Raw genomic sequence first — 20,184 nt, 5'->3', positions numbered from 1 at the left:
CTCTAAATCTATGATTCTGTGGGAGGAGGGTTGTTCATGTAGTGCCTGCCATATAGTAAGTGCTTACTAAATGCTTGTTGACTGCCTGACCTGGGTTTTAGTACCTCTTCTGTCAATAAATAGCTCCGTGACATTGGCCAAGCCATTCAAACTCCCTAGGGTTTCATTTTTTTTTCATCTGTAAGACAAGAGCTTTGGACTCAGTGATCTTTAAATTCACTTCTACCTTTGAGATTCTATGAATATCCATGAATTTCTATGAAAAGGAGTGCAGTTGCTGAGATCAAAGCCCTTGTCCTATTCCTCTGCCTCTTTGATCTCCTAGCAACATCTGATGCTCCTGTTACAAAGAACATTTACTTATTTCACACTTGACTTTAATTTCAACTATTTCCTCACTGTCAATTGGTCTTTCTCCTACAGGAGAAGGTGAAAGGGCTAGAGGGATGCTTCTCTGGCCTCTGTTAAAAGAGAGAATGAAACATTGCTGAGGGACTAAAAAAAGAAAAAAGAAACAAGCTTCAAAAAGAAAACAAAACAAAAAAAATCAATAGAGTCATGGAGGGATTCAGAAGTGCATCAACAAGTAGGAAGGTAGGAAAATGTTACACAGAAAAGGCAAGGAAGGAGAGCCCCTGGAACTATGGGAACTGTTCTCACAGATGGTGGAGATAGGACCTCCTTGGATAAAGCAGCTTCCTGTGTTCCAAACATCATGATGATGGACCACAGGCATTGCCAAGGGAAGAAAAGATAAGTCCTACTGGCTGTCTTCCCCAAGTCAAGAGGCACCAGAATGTTTTATCATTATTACCAGAGTTAGCTAGGTAGCACTAGAGATGAAGTCAGAAAGACCTGAGCTCAAATCTGGCTTTGTAAACCTGGGCAAGTCAGCCTTAGTTTCCTGTAAAATGGAGATAATCACCTCACAAGGATTATTGTGAGGATCAAATGAGATAATATCTGTAAAACACCTTGCAAACCTCAAGGCACCATATAAATATCATCATCATTAGTATTAAAATTTAGAAGGTATGCTCTCAAACTAGGGCTTGTGAGAGGCCATATGAATTATTTCCTGAGGGCATTTATAAAAGACTAACAACACCAACAACAATAATAGTATTTCTGTAGTGCTTTAAGGTTTGCAAAGCACTTTACTTATGTTATTTCATTTGACCATGAGATTACCTTATCACTGCTACCCACTTCTTGGGATTCCTACTAGGTCAAAAGATATCACCAAAAGAAATTTAGAAAGCCTCTCTGGGGATTAGGATGGACTCCTCTTCAGAATAATGTTTTAGAAGCCTGAAAGAAAATCCAGGATTACAAAGAAAGCCAATTATATTTTTTAAGTTTCATTTTCTCCCACCTATTTTCACACACCACCCTGAAATCTCTCCACTAGACCATGAGTGTGGCTCAGGACTTTATGTATCCATAGAACAGAGATTCGTCACCATTTTTGTACCCTTGGAATCCTTCATCTGTGATGAAGCCTTTTTGATCCCTTCTCAGACAAATATTTTTAACTGCATGAAATAAAATATGTGGAATCATGGAAGAAACAAATTATATTGAAATGCATTTGTCCAAATATTTTATAAGTAAGTTCATGAACCACAGTGTAAGAACCCTTCCACTAGGCAGGAAATGAAGACCTTTATGAGCACAGTTGGTATTTTCATTCCTGTTAATGCCTGAAGGTAGAGGCTTGAGGAGAATATGGGAAGTGACGAAGCTGACTAGGAAGACAACATCAGACAGTGGTATTCTGAGAGCAGGCTTTAAGATGCGGATTTGATGGGCCTTTGGTAGGGAATGTCCTCTATATGATCAGAACTGGATACAGTATATTTGCCTGGTGACTAATGAATCTGTTCCGACTGAACATGGAGAGGACGCAAGAAAGCTTCCCACGTATAATGACTAAGCCAAATGCCACAGAGAATTGTAGGCATAACATAGGAAGAAGAGCAGCTAAAATGCCCAGGAATTCACAAATGATAAAGCCAAGGAAGAAAGACAATAATAATGCTGATGATGTCTATACACAGATGTTCAGAATGTGAGTAATAAGAAAAGTGAACTGGAGAGCTTAATATAGAGAGGTAAATAAGGCCTCCTAGGTACAACTTAGATGATATAGCATGTGACTCCTGTATGGAACTCTGCAAAAGGAAAATGATCTGTTGAATGAATCAATGAAGAAGCATTTCAGTGAATGGGCAGCCAGGTAGTTCAGTGGAGAGAGCAAAGGCCCTGAAGAGAGGAAGATCTGAGTTCAGATCTGTATAGTTGTGTGACCCTGGATAAATCACTTCACCGTTTGCCTCAGTTGCTCATCTGTAAAATGAGCTGGAGAAGGAAATAGCAAAACACTCCAGGATCTTTGCCAAGAAAACACCAAATAGAGTCACAAAGAGTCCAACACAATTAAAACTATTGAACAACAACAACAACAAATTAAATACAAGGGGCAATGAAGTAGCAGCCTATTTCCTCTATGACTAGATGTAGAAACTCTCCTCTTGAGGATTTAAAACTTTTTACAACATGGCCCAGACTTCTCTATTATTAAAGTCTTCATATCCTTCAGTCTTTCCAGTTCACAATCCATTGACATTGGCCCCACCTATTATCTGTCATGCACAGCACCCCATTTCTCAACTCTGTGCATTTCCACTGACTCTTCCCCAGCCTGGGATTTTCTCCATCATCACCTCTGCTTCTTGTATCTTTCAAGACTTAGGAGGACTTTCCTGGCCCCACCCTCTGGCTGCTGCCTTCTCTCTGAGCTTACCAGCCATTCCTACTCCATATATCTTGTTCATAATTAGTGATTTCTATGTTGTCTCCCCCAATAAATTGTAAGCTCCTTATGGACAGGGGCTGTCTTTTGCCTTTCTTTGTATCCCTAGAACTTAACACAGTGCCTGACACATAGTAAGGGCTGGTGAAAAGCTAATTGCCGGACTAATGACTGGAGTCATGCTCTTGGGTTTTCTTGATTTGTGAAGGGTTTTTTTTCCACCTGTGTTGTGACCCCAAACCACAGAAGTCTATGAACCCTTATATCTGCTTCTGATCATTTTTCTGCCTCCTCCTTGGCTATCACAAGGCCAACCCTTTACTTTTTTTTTTTTTTTTAGTGAGGCAATTGGGGTTAAGTGACTTGCCCAGGGTCACACAGCTAGTGTTAAGTGTCTGAGGCCGGATTTGAACTCAGGTACTCCTGAATCCAGGGCCGGTGCTTTATCCACTGCGCCACCTAGCTGCCCCTAACCCTTTACTTTTTACAGCAGTCAACTTCTATAGTTCTAATAGCATTCCCTTTTCTCCCCATGATCATGCCCCTTTCGGATCATCTGCTTCTTATCTGTAATAAATTGAGACATCAAATAACCAAGCTTGTTAAAATTGAATATAAATTAAGAGAAAACGGGCTCAGAATGAAGGACTGACAGGCATTCCTAGGAGTAAGATGAAAGAACATTCTAAAATTTGTTTTGGCTATTAAGAAGGCTTTTTTTGGTTGCCTTTTTCTATTTCAGTTGTGTTTCAAATAATTGCTACTGCTAAAAACATCAAGTAAGCAGCAAACATTTATGAAGCACCTCCCAAGGATTCACAGGGAGTCTAGTTTGGGATGCAACAATAAATTATGACAGCTCAGGGGGAGCTTCATCCTTAACACATTCAGGGCCTCCTGCATGCTTAGGTCCAGTGTTTCTGGAAAATATGGCAACTCAAAAAGACAAGGTCAGGGGACTCCTTAACATCCCTTAATAATACTAGCAAACAGTCTTCAGGGTATCTCAATCATATTTACAAGCCATTAGGCGCATTTTTCCCAGAAATTTTTTCAGCAGTTATTTCCCCTTGGAAACCCAAGCAGAGTTCAAGCCACTTTGGGTGAGAGAGAAGGAAGGGGGATGAAAAGGGAGATGTATCAGTAATAGTCGATTTCCCTTTAAATGTAGATATCACAGGAACCCTTGATACAAATGCATGTTTGAAAACAGTCATCAGCGGGGAGACCCTAAGCTTAGACATTACTGCTTCAGTTCATGGCTCTGTGACCTGGTCAAATCATTTGATTTCTATGACCCTCAGTGTCTTCCTGTGTAAAATGAGGAAGGGAAAAGGGATGCAAGACGAGAGAGCATTGGACACCTGAACTAGAGGAGAAGAATGGATATGCTAAGGGGCAGATCATGGAATTGTAGCTGGAGCAGTACTGAGATCTTCCCATAAGTAATCACCCGAGCTATGATCTTGAGCAAATCACTAAGCTTCTGCACCCTCCATTTCTTCATCTCCAGGGTTGAGGAGATTAGAATAGATAAACGTTGGGGTCCTGTCTGGCTCTGACTTCGATTCGGAGATGCAGTGACTCAGCTTCTCTTGCATTACCTCCAGTAACAAGAAACTTACTACTCCAGAAAGTGACTGATTCCATTTAGTGACATCTCTGATTATTAGGAAATCATTTACTATAGTGAAGCTAACCCCCCCTGCCAGTGCCTTGCAACAAATGATGTTGGTTTTACTTTATAAAGAATTTAGAATATATCTCAAGCCTCTGCATGTCATGGCTCTCAGACATTTTAAGAGGTCATCATGTAGTCCTTAGTTGGTTTCTCCTCCAGGACAAATATCCCAGCTCATTAAACCATTTCTCATTCTCTATCCTGGCTACCTTTCTCTAGACAAGATACAAGTTACTAATGTGTTTATCAAAGGTACCATGAGAGTGGACAGAGTAGTACACTGGAAAGAGCAGTGGTTTAGGGAGTCAGAAAACTTGAGTTTAAACGTTAGCTCTGTCACTTTCTGGGTGGTCTTGGACAAGTCACTTCCCCTCTATGAGCCTCAGTTTCAGGGTTAAGTTCTATGACCTCTAAAGTTGCTGCACGAGTGGAAGAGGAAGTGACACTAATGAAATCATGGATCCTAGAAGAATGAAAGTAAATTGGATTGTGCCAGCTTTTGGAGTGGGGGGGGGAGATGTATCTTATTGCTGATTCATAATGAGCTTGTTAATTAAAACCCAAAAGTTGTTTTCATGTTCATTGTTGTCTAGTTACATCTCTCATCACCTGTGTTTGTGTTACTGATATTCTTAGCCGAAATGTTGATATTTATATTGATTTCTATAAATTGTATCTTGTTGCACTCAGCCACTACCATGCTCATAGCTCTCCATGGCAAAGACTGGAAAGATTTCAATGGAAGTCAATGCAGGATCACCCTATTACTCCAGTTATCAGACTTCATTTTTAAATGAGGCATACCCCTTCATTGCCACACTTCAATCATGAATCCCATTCTAGCAAGTATTGATGATATCTATGAACCCTATTTCTTATACTAAAACCTGAATTAAATTTGTTTCTGATACTCTGCACATTGGTTTGCAGACACTGAAGGCACAAGTAATTACTCTTTTCTGAGTTATTTCTATCTCTGAATTACTGGGCACCTTGTTACTCTTCTTTCTTCATTTTTATCCTTTGTTCATTGTTATTCTTCTTTCCATGTCCTTCCAGATATCCCCCAGAGTAAATAGATTCTTTTTGGGGGGGTGGGGCAGTGAGGGTTAAGTGACTTGCCCAGGGTCACACAGCTAGTAAGTGTCAAGTGTCTGAGACTGGATTTGAACTCAGGTCCTCCTGACTCCAGGGCCAGTGCTTTATCCACTGTGCCACCTAACTGCCCCCCAGAGTAAATAGATTCACAGTGGTATCAGTGTGGCACAGAAAGAGCACTGTGTTTGAAGTCAGAGCACCTGGGTTCAAATCCCGACTCTGTCATTTACTATATGTATGATCTTGAACAAGTTCATAATTTGGACCCCATTTGTAAAATGTGAGGGTTAGTGTAGGTTTCCTCCGAGTTCTTTTCCTGCTCTAAATCTATGATATTATAAACATCTGGGTGCATTCCTCTCTTTTCTACGACTAGTTTGACCCTCTCTTGATTTTATGAAGACAGGCGTGTCCTTCTCAGTCCTTGTGAGAAGTACTCCATCCCAAAACAAAAGCTCATAGGTCCAGAATTTTAAAGTATAATCCAGAAAAGCAAACACTATTTTTTTATTCACAAAACCACTATTCATTTCCTATATCATTTTTTTCCTTTACAAAGGGCTAGTCTTTGACTGGAAAAAGAGATGAAAATTTGATCTGTAGCCCAACCCCTTCAGTTTCCTATCTAGGACTTTGTAATCCCTAGAGATACTGTCTGGGTGCTTAATAAGTGCTTGTTGGGGGCAGCTAGGTGGCGCAGTGGATAGAGCACCGGCCCTGGAGTCAGGAGTACCTGAGTTCAAATCCGGCCTCAGACACTTAACACTTACTAGCTGTGTGACCCTAGGCAAGTCACTTAACCCCAATTGCCTCACTAAAAAACAAAAAACAAAAACAAAATAAGTGCTTATTGATTGAATGGGTGATTTAAAAGTTTTGCCAGGCTTCCCATCCCAGCTTAAAAACATGCTGTAGCAAGAAAACACATGTTTTGACTAAGTCACATCTACATATGGATCCCTGCCCTTAGTGAAGAATCTCTAGTCATCATTTTCTCTCTCTGGAGCCAGTAATGAGTTTCTTTATATCTTCTGACACTTGTGAATTCTACTTGCCTTTCCATGAAATTTTATTGTATTAAAATCCTACATCTTCTGACCCCTCACCATGGACCTGCCTAGATCCAATCAAAGGGTGTAGTCAGTTGCTGTCCATGGTACTGACTGAACCCAGAATAAGGGAGGACAAAGGAGGAATGAAAACCAAAGATTTCCCCAAAGATGGGGGGGGGGTGGAGTCAAAATACTGGTAGTAGCTTAACAGTATCACATTTAAAGCCATAAGGATCATCAAAGGTCAGCTAGTTAAACCCCTGATCCTTATGGACAAGGAAAATAAGGTCAAGGAAGATTAAATTAATTTCTCCAGTGCTGCATAGGTAGTCATGACAGAAACAGGATTTGAACCTAGGTCCTCAGATTCCAGAGTTAGTATTCTTGCCCATGACTAAACAGATGAGTCATAGAGCTAAAAGTCACTGATGTAGAAAATAAAATCTTAATCAAAAGCAAAGTTAGAAGAGTCAACCAGGGGACGTCTAGGTGGCGCAGTGGATAAAGCACCAGCCCTGGATTCAGGAGTACCTGAGTTCAAATCCGGCCTCAGACACTCAACACTTACTAGCTGTGTGACCCTGGGCAAGTCACTTAACCCCCATTGCCACGCAAAAAACAAACAAACAAACAAAAAAGAAGAGTCAATCACAATAAAGTGAAAGAAAAATATGGAGATTTAAAATAGCATGGGACTGGGCAAATATGTATTATACATCTGTAAAATGAGTATTTGGGTCTAGATGAACTCTGAGGTGTCTTTGAGAACCCAGGGTCACTTCCATATCACATTGAGGCAGTGGAGTAGTACCTTAGTGGACAACATAGAGAATTACACATTTTAATTGTATGAAATGTAATGTAATGCACTCTAAATAAGATGCACATGTGAATACGCATCAGCAGCTTTGAAGGGAACATCCATACCTTGTAGATCACAGACTTTATAACAAGTCAATACAAAGATCAAAGAATGGTCATTTATTATCTTCAGCATATCCTTATCATGATTTATGAATTACCTAGGTTGAGGGGTCCAGAGGAGCCCTCTCCCATTTGCATATTAGTATGATACCTAATGAAGTGAAAAGAACAATGGACTTGGAGTCAAGAAGGACTAAACTCGAATTCTACATGAAAGAATTGCTAGCTATATGAGCAAAGGAAAGTCACTTAAACTCAAAATGTGTTTCCTTATCTATAAAGCAGACATAACATAAATGTTAATTATTATTATTATTATTATAATGAGGTCATCAGATCACAGAGTTAGAGCTCAAAGGGCCCTAAGAGGTTATGTGTCCCATTCCCCACCATTCATTTTACAGTTGAAGAAATGAGGCCCAGAGATAATAAATTATGTGCCAACAGTGATGAGTAGCTGAACTGGAATTCAAGCCATTTTCTGACTCCAAATCTAGGCAACTTTTTGCAACCTATTATTTAGCTATAAGTGGCTCAATGTGCTGGGCCTGGAGTCAGGAAGACCAGAGTTCGAATTTGGCTTCAGACCCTCACTAGCTGTGTGACCCTGGGTAAGTCACTTAACTGCTTGCCTCAGTTTCCTCATCTGTCTAATGAGCTGGGGAAGAAAATGGCAAAAATCACTCCAGGATCTTTGCCAAGAAAACCTAAATGGAGTTGTGATGACTCAGATATGACTGAAAAATGACAGAACAAAATAACATCTTTGAAGGTAAATAGAACCTATTCTTCAGGTGATGAGGTAAGCAAAATGAGGAAAAGGAGATAAGTGGAGGGAAATAGAATGACATCAGCAGGGATGAGGTGGTGTGGAGGGCTGCCAACTAAGGAGAAGAGAGACAAGTAGGGATATCCCTCTGTGGATCTTTGCTTTGGCATCTCAGAAGGAAGAAGAATATGAGAGTTTTAGATCTGAGCTCTAGGTACCAAGGCTAGAGATGCATTGTCCAAAATATATAATGTTTGTAACTTAATGAGATGAGTCAGAATGGACATTCACATTCTTTTGTTGATTTAGCCAAAAGAACATAGCATAAGATCTGAGGATTTTGAGTTTGAAGTCACTTGACGGTAATCTAATCCACTTGTTTATACTTATTTACTTTCATATTGAATACATACCATTTGCCAACCCCTAGACCTCAAGTACAATGAGTCTTATGCATCAGTTCAGAAACCTACCCTGTTAGACTGAGGAGGATAGGAGGCAAACAGCCTTTCATTGCCTATAGCATTTCACATAGGGTTAGATAAGGATCTGGATTGGACTAGTAATTTCATGAATACAAGAAACTCACAATTCCCTCTACCACTTCATGTTAGCACCTTCTCTGCATCTTATCTTAAGTTGTTGTTGTTGAGTCATTTCAGTTGTGTCCAACTCTCCATGACACCATTTGGGGTTTTGTAAAGATACTTCAGTGGTTTGCCATTTCCTTCTCCAATCCATTTTACAGAAGAAAAATTGAGGCAAACAGGATTAAGTAAGGGGCAGCTAGGTGACGCAGTGGATAGAGCACTGGCCCTGGATTCAGGAAGACCTGAGTTGAAATCTAGCCTCAGACACTTAACACTTACTAGCTGTGTGACCCTGGGCAAGTCACTTAACCCTTAACCCCAATTGCCTCAACAAAAAAAAAAAAGAAAGAAAGGAAAAAAAAACAGGATTGAGTGACTTGCCCAGGGTCACAAAACTAGTAAATGTCTGAAGCCAGATTTGAACTCATGAAGAAGGTGCTGGCATTGGGGCAGGGGAGGGGGGAGATACAAAGAAAGGCCTCCTTCTTACTCAAGGTAGTACAGAACTGAGAAATGAGAGAATGCAAGAATGTAAGTGATGAGGAGCAAAAGCCTTGTAGGTATGGAGGACAGCCAGTGAAAATCTGAGAAAACGTAAGCCCAGAGAGATGACTTGCCCAAGATCTCAAGTTGTGAGTCTTGTATGGAGGCCAGTGGTACCAGATCATAGCATATATTGAGGAGAGTAAAGTATAAGACTGGAAATGTAAGAAAGTATCAGGTTGTCAAGACTTTAAAATGCCCAACAGACTTTTGTGTTTGATCCTCGATGGAACAGAGATTGGCTGAAATTATCGAGGTCATTTCTGAACAAGCAAAGACAAGCAGCCGATTTATGCAACCACCAAAGTCCCTTCTTTCCCAATAGTCACTGAATGGTCACCTGTGAAGCAAACTGTAGATCATTAGGTTCATTTAAAGAATGTTCCAGCTATGAGCCCATTGTCAATATTAAACTATAAGACTTGGAAGAAAAACTTTGCCCTGTATTCTCTGCTGTTCTCACAGGTTCCAGTCCCTGCCCAGGGTCCTATTCCCCTCTAGCTCATCTCTAATGAGATGAAAAGTTCCAAGGATCTGCTTTCACCTCAGTGTCTCAGGCCTGCTATTCCTATAAAGCCAGCCTGAGCCAGGATATCACAAAATACTCTTTGTCCTTTTACCACTGCCATTTTCCAATTCACAATTTCTTGATTATATAGATAGAAATAGTGTCAACATCTAATTATTAGGGGTAAATATATTTTACACTTGGTTTAAAAAAATCAACTTCACAAGGGCTAGGTGGAAGAAGAGGGATTGTAGGGTCAGAAGTCCATAGATTTTGATTTAGAAGATTCCTTTTTTTTGTGGTGACAATGAGGGTTAAGTGACTTGCCCAGGGTCACACAGCTAGTAAGTAGCAAGTGTCTGAGACTGCATTTGAACTCAGGTCCTCCTGAATCCAGGGCCAGTGCTTTATCCACTAAGCCACCTAGCTGCCCCAATTTAGAAGATTCCTTAGAGGACTGTCCCCCATTTTGCAGGTGAGAAAACTGAGGTTCTGAGAAAAGAAATTTGCCCAGCACCATATAGCCAGTAAGTGTCTGAGCTGAGTTTCAAATGTAGGTGGTGGTGGTGATGATGATATCACATAGTGCTATAAAATGTATAAACTGGTTTACAATTATTTTATTTTATATAGCAGTTTATATAAAAAAATCTAGAGGATTAAGTATGCTGCAATTCAAACATGAGTCAATGATGTGATATAGTGGCCAAAAAATCCGTAATTTAATTTAAGAAAGGCATAGGCTTTAAAACAAGGAGGCATTCTGTCCTGGTCGACCCACATCTGCAGTAGGAAAGAGGTTGAGAAGCTCTCAAGTGCCCTAGGGAAGATTATCAGGGTAAGGAAGTGCTTTAAGATCATGTCATATTGAAGGTAGCAGGGATATGTAGCCTGGTGAAGAAAAAACTAGTGGGAGAGGGGATGGTAATACAGGAAATATCAAGGAGGCCAGTTTGGCAAGGACATAGGATGTATGAGATAGAAAAATATGTAATCAGCCTAGAAAGGTTGCCTGCAGCCAAATTATGAGGAGCTTTAAATGTCAAACAAAACAAACAGATTTAAGATAAACAAAGACTGTTGTCAATTCTTCAATGCCATGTGTGTGATCACTGCAGTTAGTCAACACAAGTGGGCTTATGATTGGGGAATGAACACTACATGGCCTTGAACACCAACTCCAATCTTTGATGATTCTTCAGTTTTCATCTTTTGCTGGCAGATAAGTGACAGGCTCTATGCAAAGAGCTAGGAACACAAAGGCAAGAGTAAAAGAGATCCTACCCTCAAGAAGCCTATACACTATTTGGGGAAAACAATATGTACATGTAAGTTGACACCAAAATATCACTAACACAAGAGATTGATAAGTTATCCGGTGATTGGTCATAGTCTGAGCCATAGGTATTTTTCATCCACTTAATTTTTTCCTGTGTGGATAGCTAACCCAATCTCTTTTGACTGGGCCCAGGGTGAGTGCATGGAAAGTAGACCAAAAGGGAAAGGGTCTAGAATACCGAGCTTTTTTTTAACCTTTTTGTATCATGGATCTCTTGGACAGTCTGGTAGAGCCTGTGGAACCTTTCTCACAAATAATTCTGAAATTCATAAAATAAAATTCAGGGGATTACCAAGGAAACCAATTACATTGAAATACAATTGTCAGAATATGAAAATAACAAGTTTGTGGACCCTAGCTTAAGAACCCATGCCATAGAAGGTAATGAAATTGATATAATGAAATTAATTAATTGATGTAATGAAAATAAAGATATCGGGCAGCTAGGTGGGGCAGTGGATAGAGCACTGGCCCTAGATTCAGGAGGACCTGAGGTCAAATCCAGCCTCAGACACTTGACACTTACTAGCTGTGTGACCCTGGGCAAGTCACTTAACCCCAATTGCCTCACACACAAAAAGAAAAGAAAGATAGTCCAAATGCTGCCCTGGTGTCCAGAAAACATTAAGACTCAGACGTCCTCTAGAACTTTGAGTTAGTTTTCTGGGTAGGATTTTAGGAAGTGGACGAGAATCATGAAGGACAAGCAGGTGTAAATGGTTGTGACTCTCACTCGTGGGCTTGGAGGAAGATGACATATATGGCATTTGCTGTAATAAAGCTCTCTACCTCTAAAGAAGATGCCAAACACTGAGAAGTTTTGTCTGCTCTTCAGCAGTGGTTACATAATAAATCATAAGAACATTTACAAAATATTTATGAAAAATGCAGCTGAAAATCCAGCATGAACAAAGGACTCTACCGAACCTTTAAAACAATGAGCATTTTGAAGGCATTATATGTAGGTGGAAATCAGTAGAAAGATTGGTACAGGAGGAAAGAGAAGCAAAAAATTCTAAACAGGTAGGAAAAAGAAACCCCAAGAGGAAGGAACAGTAGAGAAAATCAGGGAGTAGGAATGCCAAATTATACCCCCAAAATGCAGACAATATGTATTTCTCATTCCCATGCAGGGATGTGATGGAATCAGCTCAAACTAACTTGAGAGTTGATTGTTAAATTTTCAGTGTGTTTACACCTTGGAAATAGGCATATGCTAAATGTCAAGTCTTGATTTGTTGTTTTGTGGATAGTTTGGATTTAAGAAAGTGATAGAGAAAATGTTAATAATTCAGGTTAAGCTTCAAAGTGGATTGAGTAAATGAGATGGAGGAACTGGGTGTCAAACATTTACTAGCAGACATATGTGTTCATACTAATCTCTCTTTTTTTTTTTTTTTTAGTGAGGCAATTGGGGTTAAGTGACTTGCCCAGGGTCACACAGCTAGTAAGTGTGTGTTAAGTGTCTGAGGCCGGATTTGAACTCAGGTACTCCTAACTCCAGGGCCGGTGCTCTATCCACTGCGCCACCTAGCTGCCCCCATACTAATCTCTTAATATTCAGAAAGAGCAGGGATACAACCACACAGGGGTCTTTGGGGATGCCCATAATCCCCACTAAAAGGCATTTCCTCTTCCCCATCCTACTGCCATTCCTGCCAGATACATACATTTTGCAGCCTTCGTAACTATTTCGAGAACCTCTTTCAACAGAAAGTGATTTCATATGGCCATGTAAAATGTTATAATTTATGCCACTCTGCAAATCAAAGTAATTATGTTTGTATATGTGAATCCCTAAGAAGAAGGACCTCATGACTCAGTTTGCTTGATGTGGGGGAATCTTACCGAAGGACTCATGTTGAAAGGTGATGAGCTGGTACTTGCCCTTCCCAATAACCGAAGTAATAAAATCTGTCACATCTTGAAAATAGACCAGTTTCCCCAAACAAAAATTCAAATTAATCCTCAAATCAGGGTTAAAGGATAATTCCCACAAAATATTGAGCTCAGAAGTTTCCCTGGCTTCAATTGCTTTCTCATTCCAATTTAAGCTCAGAAGCATTATGTTGCTGTCACACTTCTTTGTTCTCAGAAAGTAAAAAATGTTCTGTATATAGCTGACAAAAAATGGGAGGCTGTCTGCCAGTGTGCTCTATATTAATGTCTGACATACTGCAGAGTGTCTGCAGAACACATTGTCTCAGAACCCTCATCAGTCTTTTCTAGAGGCCTTGTCATGGAACCATGTTGTTGTTTCAGCAAGCTCACGCTGGCCACTCTACTCGAGTCACTCACACAAATCTATGTCTCCCTTTTTCAGAGCATGTTTCCATTTTGTGGAAGCAAGCAATGATACCCACCTTTGGAGGCCAAAGTCCTCTTCCCATCCAAATGACATTGAAGTCAATCACAGTCATTCAGCATCATGGATCAAGAGCTGGAAAGGGTCTTAGAGGTCGCCTAATCATAGCATCATAAGGCCATCGATTCAGAACTGAAATAGACTTCCCAGACCATCTGGATGTGTGATGCTAAGATGACTCATTTTATAGATGAGCAAACTGAGATCCATTGAGATGAAGTGACCTGTCCAAGGTCACACAGGTAGAAAGTGGTAAAGCCAAGATTCAAACTTAGGTCTTCTGGCTTGGTTGACATGAATTCTAAGACCCTTTCCAACCCTGAGATTAGATTCTAAAGTTTCCCCCTCCACTTTGCCAAGGACAGATTTAGTATTTTCAAATGGGGTGGTGAAGGGGCGGGGCGGGGGGGGGGGAAGGCGGAAAGAAGGGAATGGGTAGATTTAGAAATTGAATTGGAAATCTTCAAATGCATTTATTTGAAAAGGCATTCAGCATGAGAATTATTAACAATTTTGCTTAGTGCCATTAACAGGAACAAATTCTCAAGAGGCTATATATGCAGGATCTCTGTTTGCATCCTAATTCTTTCTCCCCAGAAAGATCTGGTGCTCAAATCAAATACATTTTCAAATTGCAGCACACATCCTATTGTGAGAACACAAAACTGTCAGTTAAAATTAGCACTAACAATATTTTTATAATTTCATTCCAGATGAGGCCCATCGGCCATGATGGCTATCATCCCACCTCTGTGGCAGAGTGGCTGGACTCCATTGAACTGGGCGACTACACCAAATCTTTCCTCATTAATGGCTATACATCTATGGACCTGTTGAAAAAAATCTGGGAGGTGGAGCTAATTAACGTAAGTCAATCACTGAATGACCCCTCCACCATGCAACCCATGATGGATGGAATTCCTACTTTAGAATAATGATTTCTAAGTTCTTTAAGACTCCCATGGACACTTGAACAGAGTTTTGTGGGTACCTCTTTTCTCTTTGTATAGACTTAAACCTTCCTTCCTTTCATACCCCACATTGTCTTGTCATTTCATAACACCCATAGCAGGGTTTTAATGTCATTAACTGAAGGCTACCAGTTAGAGAAATAGGGATATTCTTAACAGATGGAGAGTTCTTAAGGGATAGTTGCACTACATAAAGAAACTCCCAAAATCATGGAATTCCCCACCTAAGGCCAAAGCAATTTCCTATCACATTTCTAAGAATGGCTCTTTAAATGACATAGTATCTTTATTATCAAATATAGGCTTGCATTTTGATTCTTTGTTCTGTTAACTTTCTAAGATGAAAGCTACCATTCGAGAGATTAGGGTGGTCTTGATGTTTCATTAGTCTTATAACTAAACTGGTATGTTTGGGAGAAGGGATGAGGTTCATGAGGTTGTTTCCAGAAGTGATATCTTATCGCTATTATTTTTTTTTAATTTGATGAACAGCCACTGGTCCATCCTTACTGAAATGCTGGTTAACAACCTCTGGCATAACACTCAAACTCGTGGATAAACCAAGATCAAATAAATGGCAATAAATCTACAAAAGTAACTGAATTGGATAGAAATAATAGTATGCCCCGCCCCCCCGCCCTTGCATTTGTGTGTGTGTGTGTGTGTGTGTGTGTTTATATCTCAGGTACTGTGTTTCTAGGGACATGAAAACATGTAGGAAGGTGGGGAAGAGACCTGCAATTTCTTTCTCTTTCGATGTAGATCAGCATCTGTTATGATGCTTATAGTTTATTTCATTTTTTTTTTTGTGAGGCAATTGGGGTTAAGTGACTTGCCCAGGGTCACACAGCTAGTAAATGTTAAGTGTCTGAGGCCGGATTTGAACTCAGGTACTCCTGACTCCAGGGCCGGTGCTCTATCCACTACGCCACCTAGCTGCCCCTATGATGCTTATAGTTTTAAAAAAGGCACCAAGAGGCTAAATGATTTCTCTAGAGTCACCCAGCCATTATGTGTCAAGAGAAAAGACTTGAGCCCTAGACCTTCTTTATTTCAAAGCCAGCTCTCTAGTCATCTTTCCATTCAGCCATGATGCTTCCCAGAAAATGAGAACATCAAAACAAAATTGAAATTTTGAATCTAGCATTGTGACAATTATCTTTAAAGTTTCAATTATACAAAGCTTCCTCCCAAGATCTGTCAGAGGAACAGGGGGTGTATAGCATGGATAAGAAATCAGCAAAAGGATGGGGGAAAGGCATAATTGCCAGTTTCCAAGGTTTGGAGGATTGGCTATGAAAAATCCAGCAGTGGTATGAATGGAGGAAACAGAGAACCAGCCTCCACATCAGGAGGTCCTGCCTCTGACATACAGTGGTAATATGACTCTGGGCAAGTCACTTGACCTTTGAGTGACCCAAGCAGGTTAGGTAGGAGTTTCCTTATCTATGAGTTCCCCGTAGTAATGAAACCATATATCTAATTCCAGCCATCTATGAAAGAGAAATTAGAGCTAATCTGCTTGGCCTTTTATGAATATTTCAAGGAGTCAGGATTCTGCCCAGTATAAGGAGGATTTTCTTAACAATGTCATCCCTAGAATGCACTGGGCCTCCTTAAGAGGTAGTGAGTTCCCCATCACTAGAGGTCTTCAAGTAGAGAGTAACTGATAAACACTCCTCAGAGATGCTACAAAATGGTTTCATGATTTTAAAAGAGGGATCAGACTAGATGACTTCAAAGGTTCCTTCCATCATAAAGATTTTATGATCCTATGGGGAAAAGAAAGAGAGCAAGCATTAATTTTTAGAGAATAACTTGGCCAATTTAGATGTTTCTATACTGATGAATGTAAAGAGGCCTTCATCAGCTTAAAAGAAAGATGATAATTTTCCCAAACTGGCCACAAGTGGTCTTTGCCACCATTAAAGTCAATTTTTCTCATAAAGCCATAGCCCTCCTTTCAGATGTCATTAGCTATCTCAGATGTCAAATATGAAAATATCGTTGAATAATACATATTACTACTGGCTAATTTTTTTTCAAAGGCTGAAAATAATGTCTAGTCTAGGAGTAATGTCTGTCCTGGAAAATCTGATTAAAATTACCCTTTTATGGAGAGCCACTTAAACACAAATCTTGGTGTTTGATCTCATTTGCTGCCATGATGTCGGGAAGAGTTCCTTCCTTGCACTCAGTTCCTTCTCTTCCCATAAAAGCTGTGAGTTCCTGGGAAGCTCACTCTCTGCCTGAAGGTCATTTAGCTATCTTCTGGAGAGGTTGGAGTGGCAATAGGAGAAAACAAAACCTGCTTTTCAGCCAGACTGTATTTAAATTTTTTATTTTATTTTACATTATTTTATTTGGCTTGCCCCTGGCAGGAATCCTAGTTCTCCACTGGGTACTTGGCACTGGTCTCCCTGCTATATTCACCACCATCTGTTATAGGGGGGAATCTTATATGATACATGCAAATATGCTCTAAGGCTTAGCTCCCATTCAGTCAGTGGTGCAAATAGGCCATGTGTCTCATATCTCCATGCAGCAGCTTCTCAAGAATGGGGTTCCCCACTGAAGGGCAGGTGTGTTTAGAGTCACTCATGCTTTGCAAAGTTGTGCTGTGTTCCCTGATGTTCTAGAATGGGACAGGGTAACCCCCCACCACCACCACCACCATCTGTTATTATCATAGGGTTGGGTATAAATACAGCTACCAACAAACTCTAGATGCCTCAATTGGTGGGTTGGGGATTCTGCATGGATCCACAAATTCTAGGCAGCTAGGTGGCTTAGTGGATAGAGTGCCAGGTTTGGAGTCAGGAAGACTCATCTTCCTGAGTTCAAATCTGGCCTCAGATACTTACTAGCTGTATGACCCTGAACAAGTCACTTCACCCTATTTGCCTCTGTTTCCTCACCTGTAAAATGAGCTGGAGAAGGAAATGGGGAACCCTCCAGGATCTCTGACAAGAAAACCCAAGATGGGGTCATGGAGAGTTGGATACAACTGAAACAACTGAGCAACCACCACCACAACATGGGGTGGGAGAAGCAGAAGTCCTAGAATCCTTAGCTATAACTTGTAAAGAATTAATTGTTATTTGAGGTTTTTATGACCCCATCTTTTGGCTAGAATTAAAAAAATAAAACCTGGCACGAACACTGGCCTTTGGGGCTCCACAAACAGCATGGTGCTCCACTCACCGACACCTAGTGGATCATGCAAAATTATAATGATTGGAAGCCTACTGAGGGCAGTCATGTGACTGTCAGAGCGGCCAGCCAATTGGCTGGGGGCTGTGTGTGGTCACCCTGGGGTCTGCTGGGAAGAAGGGAGAAGATCCCAGGCTGACCACACACAGCCCCCAGGCAATTGGCTGGCTGCTCTGACAGTCACATGACTGTCCTCACTAGGCTTCCAATCATTATAATTTTGCCAGGCCCATGTAGGCGTTGGCAAGTGCTGATGACGTGAGGTGCCAGCACCATGGCGATGGCTACAACCAGTGGGTGAAGCACCCTGCCTTTTGCAGAGCCCCAGAGGCCAGTGCGTGCATCTGAGGTTTTTTTTTTAATTCTAGCCAAAAGATGGGGTCATAAAAACCTCAAATAACAATTAATTCTTTACAAAAACCCTAGGATGACTCCTCTAAAAGCTTGCATTTTCCCCTGACCATCCTTGGGGATGGCTGCCCTGGATGTTGAGGGTAGTGGGCCTAGGAGTTTTCCAGGTTCCAGCCACGATTCTAGAACTTGTTACTGAGGCAACCTCATGTTGGAGGGGAAAAGACTGAGGAAGACTTCAGCGTTCTTTAGGATTCCCTTTTTATCTTCCCCCTACCTATTCCTATTGGATGGAGGGAGGGGGGAGAAGTGTGAGTCACTTGCACTGGATAGCACAACCCATGAGGTGGCACTGATAGTGCCCCATGAACCAAGAGCTTGGATGCTTGTGTTATTATTATATTAGTATAGCAGATTTTACTACCAATCAACAACATCTATATGTATTGAGCATATGGTAACTTGGTTTGTAGGCATGTGTTTGGGGGACAATACCCCACTGATGTGGAGAAGTCCCAATGTGGAAGTTCACTCCAGTGAAGCAAATTAGCGGCCTCTCTGTAAAGAACAGAGATTTAGAGAGATGGCATGGGGCAATAAGAGGTACCAAGGGCAACTAAGACAAAACTCAGGGCAAGTGGAATGAAAAATACCTGCTGCTAAGGAGAATGAAGGGAAGAGAGAAGATTGGCCAGCTAGGAATGAGCAGCTTACCTGGGGGAGGGAGGTAGCCACCCAGTATGCCATCTAGTGAGAAGACATCATTAGATTAGATTGTAAACTCCTTGAGGGTAGGGGTTTTCTCTTGCTTCTTTTTGTATCCCCAGTGGTTATCACAGTACCTAGCACATAGCAGGCATTTAATAAATGTTTATTGAATTGAATGGAATGGCAACTTCCTGTTCTAATTAATTATTCTTGATAACTGAATGCTGAGCTCAGTTGTTTCTTCAAGTGCTGAGAGACCTCAAGTGATGTTGGCATCCTCCAAATTTCAGTCATTTGGGGCCTCATCCTACTTAAACTCTAATGAGTCCATTTTATAGATGAGCTCAAAGAGGTTTTGATTGGCTCCAGTAGAAAGTGACTTGCCCATAGCCAGAAAGTATCAGGGTCATTTTTCACAGACTCCTAATTTTTAAGAAGGAGAAAGAAATTTAGGTCTCAAATACTTAGAAGATCATGGGGTTTAGTGCTAGAATGAATCATGGATGTTATCAAGTCTAACCCTCCTATTACAAATGGGGAAATTGAGGTACAGAGATGGTAAATAACTTGCTCAGGGTCATGAATCTAAGGAAGCAGCAGAGGTAGACACTGAATTCATGTCTTTTTATTGTATATTTAGGACTTCTTTCATTATAACATGCTACCCCTCACCGTATAGAAGGCAAAGTGAGAGAGCCAGGGAGGGAGGATGGATGAAGGGGAGGAAGGAAGGAAGGAAGAGAGGGAGAGAGGAAAGGGAAAAAGAGGGAGGGAGGAAGGAAGGAAGGAAGGAAGGAAGGAAGGAAGGAAGGAAGGAAGGAAGGAAGGAAGGAAGGAAGAAAGGAAGGAAGGAAGAAAGGAAGGAAGGAAGGAAGGAAGGAAGGAAGGAAGGAAGGAAGGAAGGAAGGAAGGAAGGAAGGAAGGAAGGAAGGAAGGAAGGAAGGAAGGAAGGAAGGAAGGAGAGGGAGGAAGGGAGGAAGGAAGGAAGGAAGGAAGGAAGGAAGGAAGGAAGGAAGGAAGGAAGGAAGGAAGGAAGGAAGGAAGGAAGGAAGGAAGGAGAGGGAGGAAGGAAGGAAGGAAGGAAGGAAGGAAGGAAGGAAGGAAGGAAGGAAGGAAGGAAGGAAGGAAGGAAGGAAGGAAGGAAGGAAGGAAGGAAGGAAGGAAGGAAGGAAGGAAGAAGGGATGGAGGGAGGAAAGAGAGGGAGAGAGCAAGAGAGAGAAGCATTTATCTTTGCATCTATCTGCCTACCATATATT

General features: G+C 41.0%; 1 protein-coding gene across 1 annotated transcript in view; it reads left to right on the top strand.

Moving 5' to 3' along the window:
* The window catches only part of ANKS1B (ankyrin repeat and sterile alpha motif domain containing 1B), a 1,325,415-nt gene that overhangs the window by 963,596 nt on the left and 341,635 nt on the right, over positions 1 to 20,184 (top strand). The window contains 1 exon segment of the mRNA XM_043965259.1: positions 14,398 to 14,550. Within this exon segment, the coding sequence (XP_043821194.1) occupies positions 14,398 to 14,550 (153 nt within the window).

This window comes from Dromiciops gliroides, chromosome 5, assembly GCF_019393635.1.
Source record: "Dromiciops gliroides isolate mDroGli1 chromosome 5, mDroGli1.pri, whole genome shotgun sequence".
Lineage (NCBI taxonomy): Eukaryota > Metazoa > Chordata > Mammalia > Microbiotheria > Microbiotheriidae > Dromiciops > Dromiciops gliroides.
The sequence above is the reverse complement of the archived record's forward strand: the minus strand, read 5'-3'. Positions and strand labels throughout refer to the sequence as shown.